General features: G+C 39.5%; 1 protein-coding gene across 1 annotated transcript in view; it reads left to right on the top strand.

The window, feature by feature from the left end:
- Positions 1 to 14290: 14290 nt before the first annotated feature.
- Positions 14291 to 16146, top strand: part of CPPED1 (calcineurin like phosphoesterase domain containing 1) — a 49879-nt gene continuing 48023 nt past the window's right edge. Inside the window, exon 1 of the mRNA XM_074158530.1 lies at positions 14291 to 14423. Coding sequence (XP_074014631.1) covers positions 14360 to 14423 — 64 coding nt within the window. The 5' untranslated portion in view covers positions 14291 to 14359. The remainder of the gene's footprint in view (positions 14424 to 16146) is intronic.

The following is a 16146-nucleotide window of genomic DNA, read 5'->3' as shown; positions in this document are numbered from 1 at the left end:
TACAGAGAAAGTAATAATGGCCTGAGTTCTGTGATACTTTTTTGATTATATGACACTGCAGTTTTCATGTGGCTAACAGATTCACTTACGTGATTACTGTGCCTGGTCAAGAGTGTCAAATGTGGTTGCCAAAGGTTAAATATCCACAGGCCAACTCAGTATTGACTAAATTCAACAACTGTCTTTCCACTGATTTAAAATGGAAACTGCACTGGGTGATTTTGTTCAAGAGATGCTGAATAATCACAGCTTACTCTGAAATCACCAGATGTCTCAGTGGTCAGTACTTCTGAAAACCGGGTCACATATTTGAAAGCCCAATAATGAATTCAGAGACTAAATTTAGGCACATATGTTGGAAAATTGTTGATGTGCACAAATACATACACAAGTTCCAGACCACGCTTTTAGGCAGATGGTAACAACTGTCCCTTCTTGACTCCACTTGTCAGCCAATATAAAGAGCAGTACTAAAGCTGGCTCCAAAGGGATTTGCTTCTCTGTCCTCTAGCGTGATAGCCAGTGAGAAGAAATAATCTATCAGCCAGGTGTACTGACAGATGGGTCAAAAAACCATGAAGATCTCAAGGTGGAAAAGTAAATGCCATTTCTTATGTTTTCTTCCTAGAGAGCATTCTGATAATGTTAACAGGATTCATCATTGATATTTCTCAGCACGGTGCAACCCTGTTATAGCTACATATATGGAATATCTACCTAGAACATCTATTTAAGTATTGTTCTATACCTATCTTGAATGAAATGCATCAATCCAATCTCTTTGCTCTTTGCATTATGTCAATAGTAAACTAAAAAGTAAATGCTTAAAGTAAATAATGTGTAACAGAATATTTTTGATCATTTTTTTCATGTGGTTTTGTAACATATATTTGCCTAGATATTTTTTTTATTATTGTGAAAGTGCAGTGACCCCACAGCTGGATAAATAATAGGACAAATAAAAGGTTTTTAGCTGTAATGTGAAATGCACATTAGGGAGTCTTGAGAAATGGTGCAAAAAGATGCTGACAGCAGATTCTAGTGGTATCTGTTTGTTGTAGTGTTTCCTTAAATCAGCAGATTATCTCTTACCTGCTAAATATAATCTAATGTTGATAACGTATTTAGGATATCTGCTCCCTAACACATATATAGGAGATTATTGCAGAGTACAATAAGGTTAAACACATTTTTATTACAAAACACTGGCACCTGAGAGTACAGTTTTCAGAATGGATTATTTGATCTGTATATTTATATAGGCAAGTAACATTGGAGTAAAATGTAAAGGAGCTGTAAAAGGAATACTTGGGTATAATATGGAAATAATACATATATACAGGGCCAGTTGTAACTGAATACTTGGTAAAAGGACAACTCACAATTTTCTTGGCTGCGTGTAGGAATTAGTCTGTCATTCACTCCCACGCGCCTGACAGAAAGCTGGCCTCTTTAAAGTCAATTTATATACACCTTGAAGTCTTAAATATGATTTTTCCAGTTTAACAAATTTTCCCTGTGAATATAGTGATTGTGCTTCTTTAAAAAGAAAAAAAAAAAAAAAGGAAATTGCATGGGATTTCTATGCGAACTAGAACTGTTGAAGCAAGCCTTGATAATATGATGAAGAAACAGATAATTTAGATGGCTGAACAATAGGATCGCTTTCCTACATAAACAATGTAAGTATTTCAACACATAAAATGACCGTAAGTGAAAAAGAGCAGATATCTCATAATACCCAATTATTTCACTTGTTTCTGTCATACTGTTTAGCTCAAGCTAAAAAACAACACTTGCGCAGCAAGATCAGAAATAGATCCTTCATGCAAAGCCTGAACCTGGGTCCAGTTTTCAGTCTTTTAATCTCATTGCGAAGGATTTTTTTAGTGTTAAGTCTGTTGGTTATCATTAATTACTTATTGACAGCTGTATGCAAAGGCCAAAGTCTTGACTCATTAGTGCTAAGAGGAATATTACCATTAAATTCAATGGAGTGAAGATTCCAGTCTAAGGAATCAAGATTTAATAAGTTTATTCTCATTGAGATGTTCTTTATGGGACATAAAATTCCATTTGTTTCAATGGGGTCATTTTATAATGCTAGTGTTATTCATAATGAAACCAAACCCAAAATCTATCATTAAAGATACAGAAAAAAAAACCCTAAACAAAAAGTTAAAGACAAAAATAACAAAGATAAGGGCCACATGCTGATGCCTATTAGATGAGAAAATTTAGAAATATTTAAGGAAATAATATATTTGCATACAGTGCACCTTTAAGCTCCAGTGCAGATAGCTATATATTGCTCAAAATGTATTCAAACAGAATTCTGGTCTCCACGTCCAGCAGTACATTGAAGCCCAAGGGGGGCATGGTCTGCTGGCAGAGTGATAAGCACAGCTCTCTAGCACATATGCTGAGGGAAGCTGCCCGCACTACCAGGGACGCCAATAAAAATCAGCAGTGTATTCAACAGCCCTTGTTTCTACCTTCCTGCCCACATCCAGCATAAGCAACTTTTCTGTGCCCTGGCAGTGTAAGGGGATGAAGGCTACTTCTTGCTGACTTTGTGACCTTTCACTACAGTTGCATTCCTCTGGGACAAGTCAAGTCATCTATAGACTGCAAACAGATAAAATTTTCTTGGCAGCTGGCATACAGCTGTGGAGTTCATTCCCTGATGATACTGGAAGAATTACAGATCGCAACTCCTTAAGAATAAAATGTAAAATCTCTTATTTTCACCAACCTGTTCCACAATAATAAAAAAGCCATCCCTCCTAGGACATGAGGAGAAACTAGAGATCCTTTACTATGATTACTCTTAGAGCTTGTAAAGGTGTTCTGATACCATGGTGATGAACACGGTATAATCACCAAGATAGATGATGGATCCAGCTGGCACTTCTCCCTCCTCCCCCACACATCATGGTGCTCACCACAACAATTTTATGATTTTGTCCTAAAAATCTGTTGAGTCTTGTTGGTCTTTACGAATTTACTTGCAGAAACTGCAAAATGCTCTCTTCACTTTGATTTAGTCTAGAACTGTATGAGGTGCACAATTTTTTTCAGAAATGACACCCATATGGTATATTAATCTCTTGATAAAAGACTCCTCTAAAACCTTAGCTGATAAATAAATAAATGTGAGTTCTCCTTCTTGGCAAAAAAAAAAATATTTTACATACCTATCTGTCTGCTCAGTCATCTTAGGCAAGTTTTACCCAGAATGGTATTATTATGTTTGTTCAGGTGAGATTTATTGCTCAGAAGCTCAAACAGAAAGTCCCCTAAGTTAACTTCTACCTTTCACATTTTATATAGGATTTATATGAAGATGAATTTTTTGGGGGGGTTTTGTTGTTTTTTTGTTTGGTTGGTTTGGTTTGGTTTGGGTTTTTTTATCTAGAAGATGAGATAAATTCTTGCTAGACTAGGTTATGTAAGAACCCAGAAATATTACAATTCTCTTTTCTTCAAGAAAGGAGAAGTGTGAAAAATAATAGCAAGCTCATTAGTTCACAAAATCTTTCTCAAGATACTTACTAAACTGTAAGTTTCAAATCGTAAGCATTGCTATTTTCAATTCTCAAATTCTTAATAGCTGCGCTGTCCAAGAATGCCATTGCATTTCACACTACTTTGTGTCCGTGCTGGCAGCATCATTGTAAGTCAAAGTTTGAGTGGGTGCAGATGGGGTCTACCGTGCACTACCTTTTAATAAGGTATTCTCAGGAGTAAGAGGAAGAACTGTTGTGGGGAAACCATATGCCAGTCTCTAAAGTTTATAAATCTGTTATTTAGTACATTAGGAGTTAAGGACAAAACATTTTTCACTGAGAAGTTAATTTTGAACAGATTTTAGCTACTGAAAGACTTTATCTGATGCTTCCAAAACAATTATACTTCCAAAACTGGATGAAGTATTAAGTACTGGAAGAATATTGGTAGATGAAATTCTAATGGTTCTAAATGGGACCAGGGCTCCTTTTAGCCAGGGTGAATTTTGCTCTTTATTTGCTTGAGTTGTAGAAATCTGATTAATCAAAGTTTATTCTGAAGCAAATTAGTGCTAAAGTGTGAAAATCGGAGCTCTGAGACTATTAGTATAGCCTTATGCTAGCTTTCTTCAAAGAGTTCAATTAAGCAAACCTGGCAGAAGCCTTAGAAGCAAGTATTCTCTGCTGGTTGTTATTAAGACAAAGGGTGCCTGTTTGCCCAATGAGGAACTGAAGGGGAAAAACAGAGTGCAACACTAGCACCACAGATTTCTTCTGGCTTTGGAAGCCACAAGGAAAGACTGGAAATTCTAGTACCAGTCTGTTTATGATATCATTATTTCTGGCTGACAGCAAGGTTACAGATGCTTCTTCAGGTCAGGGCTTCCCAGCCTGTTCCTAGCCAAGCTTCCCATCCTTATTTACAGTATTTGGACTTCAAGTATTGTAGCATATCAAGTGCACAAACAGACCATGTACAGATCTCTCAATGCCTCAAAATGCACAGTGGGAGGATCCCTACTACAGTTAGCAATTCTGGATTACAAAACCTGCACTGGGCAAGAAATTTAGCCTTATAAAAAGTCAGTTCAGTCCAAAATAAATTCCCAAAAGAGGACCTAAGGCAGACAAAAGTTATGCAGAGTCTTTATGCTGATTCTCTGCATGGATTCCTCCTCCTTCTTGCTAGATGACTGGAAACATGCTGACTTGCATAACTTACTTGTTTATATGGTGTCATGGTTTGGGCTGGACTGGCCACTGAATGAACGACAGATGCTCTCTTTGTCCTCTCTTCCTTCAGAGGAGAGGAGAGAAAATAAGGGAGATAGAGACTTGTGAGTTGAAAAGAAACTGAACTAATGACATATTAATAATAACATAATTTAAAAAAAATAACATTAATAAGAAAATAATTAAATATATACAATATATACAAAACCAGTATCGAGCTGCCAGGATGACGACCACGTCACCCGCAGGCACTGGGGAAGTCCCATATTGGACTCAGTGACAGATGGGAACTGAACTGAGGAACTGGATTCAGGAACACACAGATCAGGATCAAAGGCAGACAGAGTCTATTTAGACTTTGACTATAGCTTGCCTGAAAAGAAAGATGTAAATCAACATGGTTTCCAGTTAAATTTGACCTTCTTGTCAAATAGGCATAGGGCATCAAGATCTTCAGCCACTGAATCAGATTCATCAATCACACTTTTTTTATGTATTATATACATATTTTGTGTATGTATGTATATATTGTATATACATAGATATACTTTTTCCCCAAAACCAGTTGCTCTGTTCCAAATGCCTGACTTTAAACTGTTTTTTTCATAACGCCTGTCTTTCGCGGAAGAATCTCAAATGCTGACTCAGATGAACCTCTCTATAGGACATATAGAGAATTAGATGCCTCAGAAGGATGAACATGAAAGTCTGCACACTGAGTGGAAAACATGACAACCAACAATGAAGTGCTGATCACAGAGGTCTGTCTCACCCAGTGCTCTCTGTGAAGGTTAAATAGCTAGGAGAAGATAGCAAGCAGGTGCCTTTTCCTAATCAATTCAAGAATCTGGATTCTGAATCCTACTTTCGTCTTCTCATCTTAAGAACTTGTCCCCATTTTCTTTCTTTTGTTTTTGTTTTGTTTACTTAACAGAAACCATTAATAAAAGATGAAGAAGCTACTTCAGATTAATATGAGGAAGGACAGAAAAAGAAAGAAGAGGTTCTTTGGTGAGCAGGATAACATCTTGCTTACAGTTGTCACAGAAAGCCTAAATGGGAATCATTTGGACTTCACTTTGCTCTTCAAAACTGAAGTGGCAGGACAAGTGTGAGTACTACACCAACACTAGATATACTCCACTGCCTCTCCAATCAGTGATTGCTTGTTCACATTCAAGGCCTTTCTTCAAGGTTTTCACTAGAGTACAATATAATTCTGTGGCATCTGCAACTCAAAAGGTCACTGCATTCTCTGAAAACATTCTCAGTTATGGAAACTCATCGTGAAATGGGAGTAAGGAGATACCCCTTGAAAGTCTAAGCCTAAACACCAAAGATCAAAGCCTTGTTTATAAGCAGTTGAATGTGATGTACCTTTTCCCTGGAAAGATTTCTTCCATTCATGCCAAAAAATAGAAAAGATTTACAGGGAAGAGACACATGCATAACCACTCATCTTACTGTGAATTCGCATGTTCTATGGATTTAATTAAAAGACAGTAGAAGTAAATTTATATTTTCTTGATATTAAAGTTAATTGGTAAATACCAACACCAATCGGCAATCTTACCATCTCTGCAAGAGCCTTAGCTAGGTTGTTAATATGCAACCACCACTAGCCTACACTCTACTAGGAATGATAAGCTCATGTTTTTCTTACCTGATTTCATTCCATTCAGGAGCCCTGTAAATACATAGGAATGTATCATGGTTTTGATTTATGCATGTAACTCCAAATGACAGCATATACACTGTGTATGCCATAGCTTCAGTTATTAGGAGAGTTTTCAGTTTCCACTTATCTTAGTTTTTATTTCTTCCTAGGCACTTATTATAGTCTTCCTAGCATGCTGAGCTCTTCTAATGTTTAGAAATATTGTGGAACTGCAAAAAAGGCACAGTCAATTAATTCCTTCATTTGAATAATTAAACATTTTAAATACTCCCTCCATACCTTATGTTCAGCTATAGATATATTATTAATAGTAGCTTGTACTGTGTGCTGCAAGAGAATGTTAGGCACATAATTCGTAGAACCTGGGGAGGAGAACATTTCCTGACACTATGAATTTACGTACCCAATGACAAAGTTCTCTTGTTTTAATTCAAACGTGTTTCACACTGTAATAATTACACCATATGAATGTTGTGCTTTTTTTATAAAAAATTCAGCACAGTTAATTATTCAAAAAATTGTTATGGTTGATGAGTCCATCCCACTGTGTTCAACAAAAATGTTAATCGTGCTTCACTATTTTTAGGATGTTCCTGTTTTATCGTTCATCCCAGTAGCTTAGTCTCTAAAGTAAGACCATTGCATAGGTTCAAGACCATAGGTTTGTAGCCAGACTGTGTTGTCAAATGGGTGTTGTCAAAACACCATGGTTAAACATGGTTCGTTACAACTCTGTTGAGTGCATCCCTATAGACAAATGGCCTTCAGCCTCTCTGCTTCTTTGGATTGGCATTATCTAATTGACCCACTCTTGAACAACAGCATTCCATGACTCTGTCATGCTTGTTGAACAAGCCTGACTAGGCTTCATAGTAGTAAGGTCTTAGTTTTGTCTGATTTTAAAGCTAGGGTATCTGAAACAAAAATGGATGGAGCTGTTCATTTTCCAAGGTCACTGGGTAAATTTGCCACAGATTAAATTTGCTAAGCATTGAATGTAGCACTCTACATAAAACATAAACAGAACATACAGCTTCTACATATTCCGTACTGCAAACATCAAGAGGCAAACATCAAGATGATCTTTCCAGGTTCCAGGTCATCTGGAGAAGAGGCACTTTAATTAATTTCTTTATTTTGCCTGCTCTACAGGGGACATATTTTTATTGTGATCATTGTTCAGCAAATGTAGCAATGTATCGATAAGACCAAGCAATGTTTCCACTACAAAATTTTAGTTCTGCATTGTTTTAAAACTAGAAGAAATTCAAAGAGTGGGAAGGCTGCTTTTCTATCATCAGTTAAATTCTGCTTTTTTATATTTGGACATGGGACTCTGTTACATTTGTAACAGATCTAAAAAATATTGGAAGGTTAAAATATTAAAAGAACACCACTATGGGAATACAGAGTATTCTGTGTCATTGATTTAGTTGTTATGAATAAGTACAACTGGAAGAAATCTGAAAAAAATCATCGCCAACACAGTGAAGGAGGAGAGTAGTTGAAGTGAAGGGTTGGTGTAAAACAGGTGGATTACTTTTGCCTTGTAGGGTGTCCAGTCTTGTCCTCATCTATTATTAATTTTGAAAGTAGCAGCTTTGTGGTGCATGTTACATTTTCAGTCATAAATCAGAATCTGTGTGCCTCTACCTGCGTCCAGATTTCATCTTTATCTCTTTTTACCCAAGGCCTGTAAAACACCTACAGATCTTTAGACCAGGAACCTCAGAGAAGTGGAAAATGTAATTTATTGCTGAGATAATACATGTTGAAAAATGGATCCTTCTGGTTATCTAATACTATCATTAATGGAAAAGGAAAGGTCTTTGAAATTCTGAGAAACAAAAGTGCTAGACACAGCTGAAAGAGACTCCACACTGAAATGTAAAAAAAATCAAGTACCATTTAATTTTCAAATCATATTTCCTACAAATTAAACTAAGAGGTTTGTAATAGCAATAATTACCTATTCAGCATCCTTCATCAGTCTCTGAACTAATTTTCTTCAGTCATTACTTGAGTGAAAAAAAACCTTAAATGGGTCATTTATGCTTAAATTAATCTGTGGTTTTCCTGGAGAACCTTCTTTGTTCATCTCCAGCTTTAATTACTGAAAAACATTTTGTTTTGTAGAAATCTGTTGCAAAATAGATGCATCCTTCACAGGCATCCTGTTTCAGGAAGTTCAGTGACTGCTATATTAGCGACATTACAGATGGTAAAGTCAATTTTGGGATCTATTTCACATGCAAAACCTGGTACACAACATGAGTGAATACTAATGTGTAGAAGAGTTCTGTGAAGATTTTAGTGGACATAAATCATTCTCTAAGACAGCAAAGATTCTCTCAACTGCTGATGCAATCTATTGGTAAGGCTGTATTTTGAGGGAAGAGTAGTGGTAGTCTGGGACCTGTGAAGGTCAGTCAACAAAAGAGTTTAGTTGCCCGATGGATGTATAACTATAGGTTCCACTTACACAGAGGACAGTTTTGTGGTGTCAAACCTCACTCTGTAGCAGAAGCTACAGCTTTGCAAAGTGGTATGACAATGGTTCCTCTTGCAGTTTTTTTGTAATCACTTTTTTTTTTTTCTCAGAGTAATCTGATGTCATTTCTTTATGTCCAGTTTGTTATATCCTGTCAGAATGGTGACGTACATGTGCTTCTCAAAAATATATTTGGTTAAACAAGTGAGCTGCAAAGAGCCTGCCTACTAAAATTTTGGTGACTGAAACCAAAATCATCTTTTATGAAAGAGGATGAATTCTCTTTATACAAGAAAGGAAGAAAAAGGAAGCATTTTTTCCAAAAAACCCAAATTGTTTGCATGTCACCTGTAATGTAAAAATTAGTTTTTCCAGTCTGAAAAATAATTTTCTGCTTTGAGCAAGGAAACAAGGATTTGCCCAGTATGTTTGCAATGCATTTTGAGTTAAGCAATGTAACAGAAAACCACGAATGTCCTTGTTGAATGCCTAGTTGAAAAAACCTCTAAGTGCTCTGATTGTTTATTGGATTTTAATACTGAAAGGATTGCTGCTTCTTTGATTTTTTTTTTGGCAGAAATAGTAGCTGTGGTTAATGATCATCGGGTTTCTATTTTTTTCTAATAAAATGTCATTTATCAGCAAAGAAGGAGAAAGGAATCTGAGAGTTATGCATACAGATGCATAAACTAAATACTGCTTCTTCTCCCAGATTGCTGCTTTTGCTTCTACATTAATGGAAAATCTGTCTGTTTAAAAATAAGAAAAGTCCAACAAGTCCAAGTTTTAGATGTAGCTGTAAATTAAAAGCTCTTAAATCTAGATTTTCTTCTTAGACCAAGACCCATAGTATATGCCTGAAGCCTGTAGTACTATAAAAACACACACATATATATATACACACACTGAATAGTTTCTTCAAATCTATTTATATGTCTAATTCCCTTCCATTTGTGACTGGACAGATCTTGATGAGCAGCAGGAATTATACGCTTTCAATAGTAGGTAAATGCTCTCCAATTCTGACTGGAATAATTCTGGAGAACATTTAAGTCAGAAAGTTCTTAGATAGTTCGAGATGAGATTACAGTCAATCACAAATTCTCTGCATAACTTTAGAAGCAGCTACTTCAATTAAAGCCTTATTTTTTCACCTAGCTCTAGCCCTGCTGGACCCCTATGCATTTTTTCTGTATCTAGCAGTTTCAATAAAAACTCATGAACCAAACGTCCGCAGCTCTTCAGGAATAGACACCTAATGTGTCAAAAACATACATCAGATCAAAAAATTGCTTCTGTTCTAGCGCTATCAATCACTGGAGTCAGTATTGGGCATGACTTTTGAATTTGCTGGCAGCCCAGGTCTCAATTACTCAATGAAAAGTGCAAGTACTCAGTGTACCTGAAAAATAAATTTCAGGATAGGGAAATCCAAAATCAAAGGCACCCTGAATAAAGTAGAACTCGTGAATATTTGGCAGCACACAAAACGAATGAGACATCTTACAAAAACAACCAGTAGATCTAGATAGAACCTGTATCTGTGTCAGAAATGGGAATTCAGTGTGCAAAACAAATTGAGTTAAATAGTGTGTTTAACTCATTACATCAACTTTTATATCTCTCATAGTTACAGTGATTCAAGGAATATATTACAGGTTTCTTGAACAAATGGAGCCTGCCCACACTAAATGAGTCAGATAAAAATCAATTACATTGTGGATTCTTAACTGTGGAAATAATCAATGTCATCATTGTTCCCTTCCTAGCAACAAAATATTGGTCCTGGTCAACCAATCTTTTTAAGTTTGTTTGTGCAAAACATGTTTAATATTTTTTATATTGTTATGTGGGCCCTTTGAAAATGGAAAGCCATTTGGTATTAAATATTAACAGGACTTTTTTTTTAACGTTGATAAGCAGTCTTTAGTGTAGTAACTTATGATCATAGAATGTCAAAGGAGCAGACCTTAAGTTTTATCATATTCTGTAACAGTTCAGGCTCAGATTGCTCCGTTTATTTATACCGGCGTAGCCGTGCTGGCATCTTTTAGTCTCAGCAACAGAACAGGAGACAGAGTGGGCTAGTATGAGATACTACTATAAGTTTTCAAAACTTACTGATTTTTATCTGTTAGCTTTTCTGGGGAGAAGAATAGGAGGGGTATCACATGCCAAACCTTCCAAAATGTTACATCTGCTAGGAATGCTGGCCTGTTATAGGATTTATGGGAGCTGGAAGAAGAGATTAATAGAAACAGACTTGATACATTGTATGCATTATTTATTTCAGCATGTGTAAGCCCATATTGTCTCTAAACAAATACAATGTTGTGATCATGTTTATATCATCAGGTTTTATTAATTCCCATTTTTTTCTCTACCTTATCCCCCAAGGACTCATATATATCAGCATGCACTGAAAACAGATGTTGATAATCCAGTGTGTGTTGTTTACACCTCCAACCTTCATCGGATTCCCTGAATTCCAGATGGCAGATAGTCATTCTATTCTATGTATAAGATTAAAATGGTTTAGTTTCTGCATATCCGTCTGTGCTTTGTAATTTTAATTCCAATGTCTAGACCAACCCTCTTCTGTCCTTTTCACCTTTTGCATTCTTCCATTTTTGCAATTTGTTGACTACTTCTCATTTGCTGATAATAGAGAAGAGATTCCCTCCTTCAACCACTGACTATTTTGTTCCTTATATGAATTGCTCATGAGATATAGCAAATTTTAGAATTACTTGTTTCATTACAACTTTATCTAGATCTCTTGAAGGGTATACAATCATACTTTCAATTGCAGTAAGAAACAGAGTGTCTGCTACTGGATTTTTCAGAACTTCCAAGTTGTTAAGAATTGTAAGGACTGGCAGCATGATCTAATGCATACTAGAATAAGTCTTAGAAGATCTGGACTCCTCAGATCTACACTATTCTAATCAGAGTCATTACTAAGCTAAACCTTATATAAGCATTTCCTTTTCGAAGCCTCAATTTTTCACGTTTTATCTATCTTATTTTTAATATACTGCATGCTGTTCCAGAATGGTATATTCTCCTCTGTATACTAACTCACACTTTTTAAAATTAGTAAAATTATTCTCAATTTATATTCTGTAAGTAAGACCAGGGACATGGTACTGTAAATTATTTATTCGGTGTCATTATATTCATGACACTCTGTATAACAAATCACGTCCTATGACAAAATTCTGCTGCTTTATCTAGGCCTCATCTGGAATAAGTCCATGAAAATCTATAATTAAACTAACATAGATCAGTAGTAACTTTAAACGATTTAGTCATAGTAAAATGAGTTAGCTGTATAGCATTTGGTCCATGATCTTGGCTTCAAAAATGCGTACTTCAAATTTGGCAGAGGAAAGGAAGCAGGAGAGAGCAGAAATCCCCCTCCTGCACACACACTCCCCATCCGCAGTTCTCACGTTTATATGCAAATGTTCCTTTATTTCTGCAGATGAAAACACTTCTGCACTCAGGCTGCAAAATCACAAGAAAATGTGTTTAAGTTACAAAATGGAAATTTCTTGTGACATCCCTATTACTACATCAGCTTGAGTACTGTCTGCTGTATCAGAGGACCCCATTGGAAGAGGAGACAACGTAGGTATCCTGCACACTCACCATACTCCTCACCTAGCATCCTGAGGCTCATCCATCACCCATCCTGCAAAGAGATCAAATACAGTCCTAACAGAATTTTGTAGAAGGGAGCCCCCTACACATGCCTAGAAATAAAGAGCTGTAAAGTTACAGAGATTTAGATAAATCTAGAAGATCTTAGACTCCACATCTCTGCCAGGTCTGACTCAGTCTTTCAGATGTGCATACCTTGACTTAAGAAAACTGGTTGCCTGTAGCAACACATGCAGGTTATGACAAAGGTGCTGATCACAAGCTCAGGTCCCTGTGCTACAAAGCGACAGTGCGCTGTCGTGCCAAAACAGTAATGTTCTCTCTACACTTTTTGGCCTGATCTTGATGGTACTTTACTTGCAAAAAGCATCCTGAATTTAGCTGAAGTCATGCAGCAGTCGTATATTCTGGTATGTGACTGCTCAGCCCTATTAAGCAGATGAGAAGGAAATGAAAAAGGGTCAAAAATCTCTTTGGATCATCCAGCCAATTGCTCTTATATTAGCATGAGCGGTTCCAGCATCAGACCATGATCACCTCTTCCTATGATGATGTTAGGATATTTAGATAAGCTGTACCTGAGAGTCAAACATACACTTCAGTATTTACTTGCTTAATGTACCAAATGCTGCCTCGTAAAGAGGGGAATTGACAAAAATGACTTAAAAAAGACTTCATCTAGTGCTTTCCATCTAATGATCATTAAGGAGTTTACAAACACGAATGAAACTGTTTCCATTTGTGGATAATATCCCCATTTTACAGATGGAAAAATAATCCAGCCATAGGAACGCATTTCAGTTGATGACAGGAACCTTATCTAGTGCTTCGCTATAGATTTCACGAGGTGAATAAAGAGGCACTCACAACTCTGCCTGTCACAGTGTGGAGTAACGGGGCCCTGGAAAATCACCACCAAATTACCCTGCCCGTATTGCGAAGTCAGAAAGGGACTCCAGGCCAGAAAAGATTAAGAAAACATTGCCTTGCAATGTTTATCAGTGTTTGCGTATCTCGGTTATTACCTGACGGTGTGGCCCGGTGCCCAGAGTCACGGCAGCCGTGCGGGCAGTGGTAGTTGCCCACCGGCCACCCGCAGCCCTGGGACAGGCCAGGAGCAGGCCCCGGGGGCACAGGCACACATGGCCTCTGCTTTTTCCATGTAACTTTTTTTTGGTTTTCATGGAACTTTTTTGTTTTTTCTCTTTTTCAAAGAGCAGCTGGTGTGATGTCTGACTTTGTGAGTGCAGTTAATGCTAAGGTGAAATCTGAAATAGAGAACACCCCTTCAAGATATTGAGGAAGACTGCCAATGCTTTTGGATGATGTCAGCTTACTTCAGTTCACAGGTTAGGAAAAAGTTCAAAACGAATATATTGGTTTTTTATTATTCATTTAAAACCCAGTGCCAAGTTCCACTCCCGGAGACTGCACTCTCACCCGCAGACACCCCAGCCCACCCGCGGCCGCCATGTCGCCGCGCCGCCCCCCGCTGCCCCGGGCACCCGCCGCCTCCCCAACATGGCGGCCCCGGGAGCCACCCGACAACCCCCGACTTCGCCCTAAGGCTGGGCCCCCGCCTCTCCCGGGGCAGTCTCTCCCTCCCCAGCTGCCCGGCCGCACTCCGGCCAACCGCCTCCTCCAGGCCCATCTTATCCCACCGCCAACGGGGCTTCTCCCGCCCGCGCCCAGGCACCGCCCCCGGCGGAGGCGGTGCCGCCCCCTCGCCGGCCCGGGGCCAGGCGGCGGCTCTCTGCAGCGGCCGCACGGCGGGTGGGAGCTATGGCGGCAGAGGGGGACGCGTTTCTGAGAGCCCAGGGCAGGACTCTGACCGCCTTCCGCCAAGGTAGGCGCCGCGGGGCCCGCGGGAGCGCCTGGCGGAACCTCGGCATAGGGCTGCGGGTTCCGGCGGGCTCTGTTCCCCGCCGCGCAGCCGGGCGGGAGGGGCGTGCGGAGGGGAGGCCCGGGGATCTCCCCACCGGCAGCGGGAGGAGCGCTCAGCACCGGAGAGGGGAGACGCGGGGCAGGCGCTCGGAGGGACGGGGACAGGGCCCCGGCCGTCTGCTGGCGCCAGGAAGGCCGCGATGGGGAGCCCCTGCCCGGCGGAGCAGGAGGCACTCGGCCTGCCGCTGCCCGGTCGGCGGGAGCCCGGCCGAAGGCGGAGCTGTGCCGGGCCGCGGTCCTGCTGTGCCGGGCGCGCCTGGAGCCTCCCCTGCTCGTTCACACCTCAGCTGGCGCCTGGAAGCGTTTGCCCCCGCCGTCCTGCCCGGCGCCAGCGCGGGTGGCTCCGGCTCCCGCGGGGAAGGTGCCGGCAGGGTCCGACACCAGGGCCGTTTTAAGACGCTTGTCAGGGCTGCTAAACCTGGTCTCTGGCTTGTGAAACTGTTGGTGCCAGCGCTGTGCCATTATGTGTTTGGACCTGTGGGGGTGGCCTGGCAGGTTACAGGTGGCTCATTGTTTGTGTTACTTAAATGAAAGGCAGGTGTGCCGTAACGGACACAGCTAGATAAGATCCGAGTTTATTCGAGGTGCTTCAGCTTCTCTCAGGTCGGCAGCTGGTTCGTCCCCAAGACTTCCAGGTGGTGCAGAGGCAGCTCCACTAAGCCCCTCGGCTGGCAGTGCCCGCGCACAGGTCAGCTCTGTAGGAGACACGCTTCCAGAGTTACCTCCTCCCAGGTGAACAAGGAGACGAGGCCGCTGCCAAGCCAGAGATGGCAGCCGCCTGCAGACTGCTGGTTCTTGTCTTGTGGCTGGACCAACAGAAGAGCGTGTTGAACATGTATGTGCATCTCACCTGTTTGTAAAATTCTCCCAAGAGTGGAGGTTCAGTACATGTCTAGGTTTTTCAGGTGCATAACTAGCTCTGTGTTAAGAAATCTTTTCCTATTGCCACACACAAGGTATTTTATTTCCTTGTATTTGTTTATAAATTAAAAATTGTATTAGTTTGGTGAGGTGGACAAGGCTATTCAATCCCAACAATTTTGTGGTATTTTCTTGGGTTTCGTTGGAAATATTTGGCTTTGCTTGTTGCCAAATAAAGAAAAATCACCAACTCTAAGCATGTGAAGTATACGTATACAGTCATTCTGGCAACCTATTAATTGCAGATGGTGTGGTTGGTTTGGAACAGAATGCCTAGCATTTGTTGAGGGGACAGATGGCAGACAAGCCATCTAGTTATATCAACTGTGTAGTGAAATTGTAACAAAATGAGTGTTCAATAGCAGTGTAAAAAATTCTGAACAAAAGCTATAAGTACTTCTTGAAAATTGCTTTAAAAATGGAAGAAAAAAAGTGATTTGGATATGTGTTTTCCAGGTGTGTTTCTTTCTCCTGAAGTGTCCTTGTTTTGCATTCTTTATGAATTAATTAAGACTTTTCTTACTGGTTGGTTGTTTTTAATCTTGTTCAGGATTTTTTTATGCTATAGTAGTCCAGCTACCATCTTCGGGTACAATGTTTCTTTGTCAATGATTTACTTAACTCTTTCTTAAGAGGCTAAAGTTCAACACAACCTTTTAAAAACTAAATGATTGGAAAAAAACAGAGTGAAGGGCTGATAAAAC

This window comes from Numenius arquata, chromosome 14, assembly GCF_964106895.1.
Source record: "Numenius arquata chromosome 14, bNumArq3.hap1.1, whole genome shotgun sequence".
In the NCBI taxonomy this organism is placed as follows: domain Eukaryota; kingdom Metazoa; phylum Chordata; class Aves; order Charadriiformes; family Scolopacidae; genus Numenius; species Numenius arquata.
Note: the sequence above shows the minus strand (reverse complement) of the source record. Positions and strands in the feature narration are given on the sequence as shown.